The following is a 10,000-nucleotide window of genomic DNA, read 5'->3' on the forward strand; positions in this document are numbered from 1 at the left end:
GTGGGGAGACCGGCTGCTGCACCTACTACTACGAACTCTGGTGTAAGTCTGCCCCGCGTTTCTGCCTGAGGATGAGGTGTGTGTTTGTGTTCAGCAGCTGTTGTGTTACTGTGTTCAGGGTTCTGGCTGCTGTGGACCGTCCTCATCCTCTTCAGCTGCTGCTGTGCCTACCGACACCGCCGAGCCAAACTCAGAGTCCAGCAGCAGCAGAGGCAGAGAGAGATCAGCCTGCTGGCCTACCACGGAGCCAGCTCCTACCCCTCCTCCATGCTGGACCTCAGTAAGACTCTGAACCCTCCAACGTCTACACAATGAGCGCACTTCTTCTTGTGTTTGTGTGTCAGTGGAAAATTACCAAGAGGAGCCCAGTGGACTTTTCTTAGAGGGAATCTGCTGATTATTTTCTGAAATAATTCAATCAGAGGCCGAGCTGTCAGAGTCTGGATCAGTCCTGTGTGTTTCTGACAGAATAAAGAGCTGATGTTTCATCATTACTGAGCAGAACTCCTGATCAGATAAAGACAGAAACGACCCAAACAGAGAAGGAAACATTCAGTGTCTTCTGAGCTTCGCTCCTCGAAGAGTGAACTATCACAGTGAGGTTGAGCAGAATGTGAATGTTTGTAGACTCTAAAAGGGTCAAACCTGTGTAGATCTGCAGTTCAGCTGAGAGAGGCGATCACTCCGGTTCACTGCAGTTATCTGCGTCCAGGTCTTCTGGAGCTGCTAAGAATATCAGGACATGCCGTCGGTGTTATTTAGAAGTATTTATTTGCAGCTGTCTGATTCCTCCTAAACTGGGAGGGTGTGGAGGTATGGTCACATTATACCGCCCACCAGTGTTGGCTCGTCTCCCACTGAAGTCGGAGTCCTGTTTCAGCGGGACCTGGAACCAGCTCGGACCTTTGTCCGGTTTGTCCAATAGAAACAGGGATGCAGGCTGTTTCAAAGGGTAATGTGAGCGCTCCCAGTTTAAATCTGGCCTTTATGTGTCAGAGCCCATTTTTATCCCGTTCCCCCCTCCCACCAATTTACAGCCAACCTGACGACCTCCAGAAACACACGTTTCAGAGAGTTCACTGTCTGTCCTCAGGTTTTCTGGCGTCTCTGAAGCTGCCGTCCTACGAGGAGGTGGCGGCTCAGCCCTCCACCCCTCCTCCACCCTACAGCTCTGTGTTCACCACCCCCCGCTACCCGCAGCCGCCACGAACCGTCGACCCGCACCTGCTCACGCAGCACGGCCCGCTGCTGCACCGGCCGCTGAGCGACGGTCCCTCCTCCCTCAGCTCCGATAACAGGTAAGGAAAGGGGCGGGGTTTGTTCGCCCGGAACAGGCTGAGCAGGTGAGAGACGTGACCTTCTGCTGTGACTCCTCCTTCTTTCCTCCAGCTCCAGTTGTTCCTGTGACTCCTGCTGCCCCTCCTCTCCGTGTAGCTCCTCCCTATCAGCCCCCGTCACGTATGAGACGGACACAAGCCACGCCTCCACGCCCAGCGAGGCCATGCCCCTCACGCTTGATGTGACCATGGAAAACATCACTGAGGGGGCCACTTTCTTAGAAGTAAATCGGATGGTGGTTTCCACGGTGACCGTTGACGTGGGTGAAGAAGATGCTGCAGGAGCTCAGGAACGTTTGGCCGATGACTCGCTGGTTCCAAACCAGACCGTTACTGTGGCTGTCGTCACCAGGGCGGCCTCTCCTGAGTCGGAGGGGGCCCCTCCTGCAGGAAGTCCATCTCCACTAAAGCAGCAGCTGACTCTAACACCTTCTACCCCGATAGCTAGCACCTGTAGCTCAAGCTCGCTCCCCAGTCCAAGTGTTGTTGAAGCAGCGCTCCCCTCCATCCAAATAAGCAGCAGTGATGACCCTGCTGAGGGCCCCAAAACTGGGCCGGGCCCCTCGACCCCAACAGAGAGCACCTCGGACAGACCTGCAGCCAAGCCGACCTTAGAAAGCCTCAGAACTTGTAATGCAGCCAACGTTCCAAGTAGCCCAACCTCAGTGCTCTCCCCACGTGTTGGGAGGACTTTGGCCCCGATAACAGGCTCTTCTGGTGTCCCGGCCCCTGACCCAAGTCCTCGCCTTGTGCCGGTCTGGGCACCCTCACACCCGAGCCAGGCCGGAGATCCAGTATCTACACCCCAGACTCAAGCTTCAGTGGCCGGACCCTCAGACCCAGTGCCTACAGACCTGAGCCCCTCCCCAGATCCTGACCCCAACCCCACCCTCGTTCCAAACTCCACAGATACAGCACCCACTTCACCCTCATTATTCCAGAGCCAGAACCCAGCGCTGTCACCCGGGTCAGGTCTGGACCTGGACTTGGCTGTTTTTGAATCACGTCAAGATTCAGGTCCTTGTGTGGTCCCGTCTCAGTTATCAGATTCTCTGCCATCAAATATCCAGGCTGCTCTGAGGTCTGGACCCGGAGCTGGACCCGGACCTGGACCCGGACCTGGACCCGGACCTGGACCTGGTCCACCATCGTCTCCTGCTCCAGTGCTGACTCTCCCCAGACTGCCTTCCTCCTCTTCCTCCTCTTCCTGTCCAGCCATCACCATCGAGCCTGAATCTAATTTTGTTCCTGTCCGCTCGCCCCGTTCAGCCCTCTCTCCGTCCTCCCCTCCATCCCTTCCCTCCCCCCCCTCCCCCCCAGCCCCACCTCTGCTCCTGGACCCCCTCACAGCTCTACAGCAGTCTGACAAAGGTGGATCGTCCTCTGGACACGCATCCTCCCTCTCCCCCTCTCCTCGTGCCACTCAGTCACCCCCGAAGCAGACTCTGTTCTCCCCCTGTGTGGACGTCTTTGAGCCGGGACCTCCCAACTGGGAGGATGAAGAGGAGGAGCAGGAGGTCGAGGACAACGATGATGAAGACGATGACATGGGAGCTGATGAGAGCCAGTACAGACATCGGCGGCTGACCGGCGACTCCGGGATCGAGGTGTGCAGGTGTCGTGTAGAGGAGAAAGATGATGAGGAGGAGGAAGAGGAGGAAGGGGAGGGGAAGGAAGACGTGAGGAGAGGAGGAGGAGGAGGAGAGAGGGATAAGAAAGGAGACGGAAACTCTGATCTCCATGATAGTCTGGACTGTCCTGCAAGAGGTCAGATCACCACTGGGGAAGGACTCGCACTGTGCAACCCCAACGCCACCACGACGCCGACATCAGAGGACGGAGGCGAAGTCGTCATCGTCATGGAGACCGTGTGATTGAGGGAAATGCGCAGATCAAACCATTTGTGGTCCCAATGAGGGATGAGCAGAACGCGTGTGAAGACATCATATCATTAAATGTTTGCTCAGCAGCTTTCAGTCAAACCAGCAAACATCAGACTGAACAGGAAGTGTTGAACGTGGTGAGTACTGTTGTGTTTCAGCAGGCAGGCTGACAAATTCTTACAACTTCTATTTAACTTTTGTAAATCGTGTGGGATGATTAGGCCCCCGGGGTTCACCCCAGAGGGGTAACGCTCGGGAATGTGGCTGAGAAGCCTGAGAAGCTGCTGAGTCAGTTTCAGTCTCTGAAGCTCATTAATCTCAAATACATCATTGAATTTGTACGTTTTTATTTCCTTCGTTCGGGACGACGTGGCGTTGAAGTGCATCATGGGAAGTTTTCTGAGGGGACCCAGAGTTTCTAACGCGGTAATGATTAGAGTCTCTGCTGTAACCTGCTTTATTTTCATTTTATTATTTGTGTCAACGGACCAACAATCTGTTCCTAAATGTGTCATCTGTAAATATAAATATAAAAACATTTCATTGTAGAACATCAAAAGTTGCCTGCTAACAAATTTTCACTGATCTTCTTATCTGAAATTTAATCAAATTCATTTGGAACAAAATCCAGGAGCCTGAATGCATGAATGTCTTCCTAAGAACAATTAAAGGAAAATCAAGAGTTCTTAAAAAAAACAGAAAAACAAAAAAAGTCCAACAATGAACAGCTGCATGCTCTTATTTTGAAAGAGGCAGAAATGTCTCTTTGTAAGTTGTACATTTTCAATTTGACTCATCAGTTTGATAATTTTTCATCAGTGTGTTTCCAAACCTCTTAGATTTTATCTGTATTGGTAGGTGTCCATATTTACACACAGATTGTTGGCCTGTTCACACAAACGATGTTGAAATAACACTTCTGATAAGTTAACATCTATAATTAGCAGTTAGCAGCAGTTGTAGCTTTATCTTTAACCTGAACAGCTACATGTTTGCAGATTTTGAAGGATGCTTCAGCAGCTAAAGTTGATCTTTCCTAACGCAGAATGTAAATTCAGTCGTTCACTTTCAGAACCAGCTGTGTCTGATGGGAGCTTCCTTTATTATCGGTTAGAAACTCAGAGACTCTGATATCTGTCCCGATTGGTCCGCTGATGTGTCTCTTCCCTCCGTCACACACATAAATACAAGCTAACAATGTTTCTTTGCGTCGCTGTCACCAACAACAAAAGAACAACTTAGAATAGCTGAGCTGAGCGGTGACAGGTTTGGAAATGTGCGGAGAGCAAACTGATGTAGGAGGATGATTCATTCATTGGAGCCAACCCTTCGAAGGAGTCTGTCAGTGAAGCAGCGTTAAGGTGGGCAGTCTCAGATTTGATGAGTTCGTGGCACATTGATCCTGTATGGAAGTTTCCAGGGCGGGAGCTCAGCTGGCTTCCTGTGCGTCTGCTTTTGCATAAATAGAAATAAACAATGGCCGCTGTGAGACGGAAACAAAGCTCCAAACAGAGCAGAGACGTCTTTGTTTCTTTCTCTGAACAGAAGCGACTTTCAGTCCCGCTGACGTTACCTTTCACATTAAAAGCCTCCCTTCATAGGCTCCTCCCTCCTAAAGAATAAACCTGGAGGTCCCATATCTGACTCTTTGTCTGTTAGTCTGAAGTTTTAAAAACACACAAACGATAAAAATCCACAACAGGTCAGTCAGCCAATCAGAGAAGAGGATCCTCTGTTCTGATTGGACGCTGGTTGACCGGGTCAGAATCGCAGTTAGTAGACTTTACTTTCAGGCCGCTGTTGTGTATTGTGTATCAGTTCTGTGTACACTGTCAGATCGAAGGCGCGTTAATACTGATATTTTGTGACAGAAAGAATGAAGTATATTTTGTCAATGACAGTGTTAGTAACATTTCTATTGAACATGCTGGTGTGTCGAAACCACCTGAGCATCTGAAATTTGTGAAAAAAGCAATATTTTTCATCAGCAGGAGTCTGTGTGTAAATAACCCCAAAAAGATTCAGGACAGCGAAGGTAACTTCATCTTTTCATTCTGACCATTTTTACCCAAATGAAATGATTGTAAATCCATTCTCAACACGCTTGACGGAGGTCATGACTGCACACATCTGGAACACTCTTTAACCCTTTTAGGGCCACATTTCTGTTTCTCTCATGTGACTGTCTTTATTCTGTCAACACAATAAACTCAGAAACATCCAGGACTGGAATGTAGACGGTTAGAAGTCCTCAGATGTGTGTTGACCCAGGCCAGATGTTGAAGTGTGTTGGAAAAGTCTGTCATGTGGAGCCAATAAGAGGCAGCTGATTGTTGGCATCTTATTCAGACTGGATTTAAGTCGGTGACTAGTCAGTGCTGGAACAGTTAGAACCACAGTGAACCTAAACATCTGTATTTATAGTCACCTTTGACCTTTGTGCTTCATCATATGAATGGTTGAGACTCCACCTGACAGCAGCAGGTCGGAGAAGGTGACTCCAGGACTGGGTTCAAAGGTCACGGTGATCCGTTGGTTCCCTCCTCCCTGATGTGAATCCAGTCTGGACGAGACGCAGCATATTGAGGCAATATTGTTCAGGCCAGCAGTGATGTTCTCTGTCCCCTGTAACCATGACAACCGAAGATTGTGATGCTTAAACCCTGTGTCCATGCTGCATTCCACCACGGTACCGCTGCGGACATTATGAGAAAAGCGAGAGGAAGTGACGGAGCAGGCGGGAATGTCCTCCTGATTGGCTGCTGGATGTTTCCTGAACTGCTGCAGCCTCAGTTTGGATTCATTCATCGACAGATACAAGTCGATCCAATCTTCCTTTTCTTCAGTCCACATCTCAGACTGACCTCAAAGACACGACCTTGTTTGATTCAGAGGACTGAGTTGGTCCTCGACAGGAAGCTCTGAAGGGGACGCCGAGCCGTTGATGTTGTGGTTGATGTTGTGGTTGATGGTGTTTTGGTTTGTTTTATATTTTTTTTGTTTACCTGAACTAATAAGGCTGTATATCTCCATGGTTACAGAGTGCCATTTCTACTTGACAACTGTTACTACTTAGCATAGATAGAGTTGTTCTTGATCTGTGTGGGTGTGACTGGACACACGTCTGAACTGTCTTCGCTCTCAGATCGTCCTCACGGAGGGGGGGGGGGTGTCTGAGCGAAGCTTTAGGAAATCAGCTTCATTCTCATCTGCAGTGTCACGATTTTCTGACTTTTCTGCACGAGTGGTTCATTGGAGCCGGCTGGAGAAACCTGAAACAGGAACCTCAGATATGAGACTGGAAATACATGAATTTTTGTGTTAATGTGGGAGAAAGGTTCTGATCCAGCCGGCCAGCAGAGGGAAGGTCAGCCCTCTCATATTTAAAATGAGCCCATCAGTTTCAGAAGCATTTCTTAAAACCAGCTAAAGTCAACTTTTCTTTTCAGATCCAAAAATGATCTCATGAACTAAAACTTCTCTCTGAAGAGGTTTTCGGAGTCTCTTCTCTTCTTTTCTTCCTTTTTGCATGAAGTTTCTGTCGGAGGAGTCGAAGGAAGCAGAGAAGAGACTATATTTAAAATCCTTTAATATTATGGCGGTAACAATGCTAATTATTAGTATTATCTCATGAACAGTGAGTGTGAGTGTGAGTGTGTGTGTGTGTGTGTGTGTGTGATCTAACTAAACCAGCCTGTTCTAACGGTGTGTGAAGATATACTGAATAAAACTGTCAAATCTACTTCCTGTCTGAGAACTGATTCTAAACACACACATCCATCATGTTTTACTGATTAACACCAGAAGAGAAAAAATCTTTTCTTCATTAACCATCAAATAACTCAGTTTCATTTAAGTTGATTCGTATGTTTTTTTTAATTGGGATTCCCATAGATTTCAATACAATCTGACTTCCTTTTAGAGCCAGTGGAGCCGCCCCCTGGTGGTCTGCAGGTTTAATTAGTCTGAGTCAAACTGAATTTTTCCACCCCGCCCTCGGAGTGACAACGACCTCATAAGGTAATGGCTGTAAGACCACGCCCAGCCGCCCCTGCAGGTTGGGCGGGGGAGCCCCGTCTGGCAGCCTGAAGCTCAATCGCTGCAGCAGAGACGACAAAAACATGAAGAGCTCCAATCGGGCCAACGATTCGCCGACACAGACCCGAGGCCCCGCCCCAAACGGCAGGAAGCAGGGAGGTATGACCCGCTGACCCTGGTCGTTGAGGAAACGGTCTGAAAATGGAGGAAAAGTCAAGGTGATGTGTTCAGGTGCTCTGCAGAAAACAGCTGACTGTGTGGTTTGGTACCGGGGTTGAAGATGTCCGGTTTGTCCCAGTGTTCGGTGTCGTGATGGATCGACCACATGTTGACCAAAACACGAGTGCCCTGGCTGACAGAGTGACCTCCGATACTACAGGAGAGAGAGAGAGCAGTGCAGCGTTTGTTGTGTGTCTGTCTAAACCTCCGGCCTTAGTTAACACTTCCCTTCCTGGCCCTGCAGTCTGTTTCTCCTTTTCCTACCGCCAGTGAAAGCACCACTCTCCAGGTTTTCTCCAAAGTTCATCAGTCCGTTCAGGTTCTGTCGGCGAGCTGAAAGTGAAAGCTGCTCCCTGATGATTTTTTACCTGCTGTGCGTCATGGCGATGTGCGGGATCAGGATGGGGCTGACCGGTCGGATCCTCATGCCCTCATTGATGACGCAGTCCAGGTACGGCAGCCGGCTACGGTCCGACAGGCACACGGGCCGCTCGCTGCCGACGCAGTCATCTAGCTCCTTCTGCACCCGGTCCTGGACCTGCAGGGCCGACGATCAGAGTGTTAAACACGCAGGCAGCTGAAGCGGCGTCAGAGTGGGCGGCGTTCTCACCTCTGGGTGGTGCAGCAGGTAGGCCAGGATCCACAGCAGCGTGGTGGACGTCGTCTCCACTCCAGCTCCAAAGGCCTCGGCCGCCGTCATCAGGACGTGGTCGTCCGTTATCCCCTCGTCCTTGGCTCCAGATGACCTTTGACCCCGGCCGCCGTCCATCTGGCCCTTCAGCAAGGCGTCCAGGAGGTCTCTGGGTTCACCGTCACTCAGCGAAGCCTGAGCAGCAGAGCGGCGCTTAGCGTTCGGTGTCAGACGGCGTGGACGGCGTCCACACTTCCTGTGTGTGCGTTACCTTGTGCTCCTCCAGTTTGTGAGTCAGCAGTCGGTCTCTGACGGCGATGCAGTCCTTCAGTTTGCTCAGAGCCCTGTTAGGAAAGACCTGCACACAGATCCAGATCTCCAGTTTACAGCTGAAGGAAAAGTGAAGATGGTACTGGTTCGGTACCTTCATCCAGGGGTAGATGTCCACCAGTCCGCCGCGGGTGATCGTCTCAACGATGCCATCGTTGTACCGGATCACCTCCTGCAGCTCTGCGTCGCCATGGCGGTAGGTGGTGTTGAACACCAGCATGCACACGACATTGGTGACAGCCCGGGTCACGGCAGGAGACGGGTCGAAGCCTCGCTTCCTGCCAGACAACAGCTCAACACAGAGAGCATCCACCGAGGACAGAACTGGACAGAGAAACAGGAGGTCTGAAGCATCATGGGAGTCTGACTTCATCTGAATCACGTCAGCTTTTCTGTGTTCCAGTTTTTAACAGCTGATCACGTCATGTGATGTTCACCCATCACAACAACCGAGTCACCGGCTGACGTCACAGACACATTTCATCCATATATGGTTGTCAGTTTCAGACCTGATGAAACAGAACCAGGTCCAGGTCCAGATTCTTTCTTCATTAGTTCTGTCATTTTTCATATATTTCATTTTATAGTAGGTTTCAGAAAATAGTGAATTCAGTTTGACCTTTGACCTTAGACTTAGGACCTGACTGACTGAACCTCAGAGGATCAGGAGGAGCGTACCGATGTCCTGCAGTCGGCCGCTGCCCTCCCCGAACAGGGTGAAGGAGTTGTGGACGAGGCGGCGGTGCCGCTTCCAGAGAAGAGAGTAGTCTGAGAAGGCGATGTCTTTCCCGCCGCGGGTCAGCAGGTCAGTGGTCACCTGCAGGACGAGAAGCTGCAGCTGATGGAGGGAAACACCACCACTTCATCTAAAGTCCTGAAATATTCCCAGATAAAAACTCAGTAAACTGTCCTCTCTCACCATCGTCGGCCGCCCGGCGAAGTCCCGCCCCTTCTGCAGCAGCACCTCCTTCGCCTGCTGGTAGTCGTTCACCACCACCGTGTAGTGTGGGCCCAGGTAGAGGGCGAACAGGGAGCCGTACCTGCAGCACACGGAGACTCTTACAGCCCAGAACAGGATCAGACTGAACCGGGTCTGTCGGGTCCTCACCTTCGGGCCAGCTGGCAGAAGAGGAGGTGGAGGGGCCGGCCTCCTCCCAGCCAGGGGAGGCTGCCCGCCACCGGCAGCCAAGGCAGGCAGGGGATGGAGCCCCGGGCTGGGGGAGGACCGGGAGCAGCGGGGGAGGACCCGGTCCGACGGTTGATCTGGATCAGCAAGACGGCAACGATGACGAAGAGGAAGAGCAGGAAAGCCGGAGAGGAAGAGGAGAGAGGGGAGGACAGGAAGGGAGGAAGAGAAGACATGAGATGAGTGAACATGGCTGAGGAGCAAATGAACAGGACGGTCCTGATCCTGCTTTTAATCTGAGGGAGGAACCTTGGAGAGGTCAGAGGTCAATGGAAATGTTGTTTATGTTGTCATGAAGTGTGTGTGGCCTCACCCTGACTGTGTGTTATCTGGTTTAGCTGACCTTCATGTTATCAGGCTGCTGCGACCTTAAAGT

At 50.9% G+C, this 10,000-nt stretch overlaps 2 protein-coding genes across 3 annotated transcripts in view; one reads left to right on the top strand and one right to left on the bottom strand.

Moving 5' to 3' along the window:
- LOC115058619 (mucin-5AC-like) overlaps positions 1-6,949 on the top strand; it is a 9,339-nt gene extending 2,390 nt beyond the window's left edge. For both annotated transcript variants that reach the window (XM_029526039.1, XM_029526038.1), the window contains exons 2-5: positions 1-42; positions 119-280; positions 1,094-1,298; positions 1,390-6,949. The exon at positions 1-42 is cut by the window's left edge and continues 392 nt beyond it. In XM_029526039.1, coding sequence (XP_029381899.1) covers positions 1-42; positions 119-280; positions 1,094-1,298; positions 1,390-3,211 — 2,231 coding nt within the window. In that variant the 3' untranslated portion in view covers positions 3,212-6,949. The remainder of the gene's footprint in view (positions 43-118; positions 281-1,093; positions 1,299-1,389) is intronic.
- A 241-nt stretch (positions 6,950-7,190) lies between these two features.
- On the bottom strand, positions 7,191-9,815 carry cyp17a2 (cytochrome P450, family 17, subfamily A, polypeptide 2). Its single transcript, XM_029526060.1, has 9 exons — positions 9,547-9,815; positions 9,358-9,478; positions 9,117-9,255; positions 8,533-8,762; positions 8,380-8,466; positions 8,088-8,303; positions 7,846-8,015; positions 7,528-7,631; positions 7,191-7,453 (listed from the first exon to the last, which is right to left on the bottom strand). Exons 1-9 carry the CDS (start codon positions 9,813-9,815, stop codon positions 7,191-7,193), a joined length of 1,599 nt encoding a protein of 532 aa, XP_029381920.1.
- Between the last annotated feature and the right edge of the window lie 185 nt (positions 9,816-10,000).

This window comes from Echeneis naucrates, chromosome 18 (genome assembly GCF_900963305.1).
Source record: "Echeneis naucrates chromosome 18, fEcheNa1.1, whole genome shotgun sequence".
Lineage (NCBI taxonomy): Eukaryota > Metazoa > Chordata > Actinopteri > Carangiformes > Echeneidae > Echeneis > Echeneis naucrates.

Coding starts and splice junctions, on each gene's coding strand:
- cyp17a2 (XM_029526060.1), bottom strand. CDS start 9,815: ATGTTCACTCATCTCATGTCTTCTCTTCCTCCCTTCCTGTCCTCCCCT. Junction 8,467..8,532: donor ACATCTACCCCTGGATGAAG/GTACCGAACCAG, acceptor ATCTGTGTGCAG/GTCTTTCCTAACAGGGCTCT. Junction 7,454..7,527: donor ACCGGACATCTTCAACCCCG/GTACCAAACCAC, acceptor CTCCATTTTCAG/ACCGTTTCCTCAACGACCAG.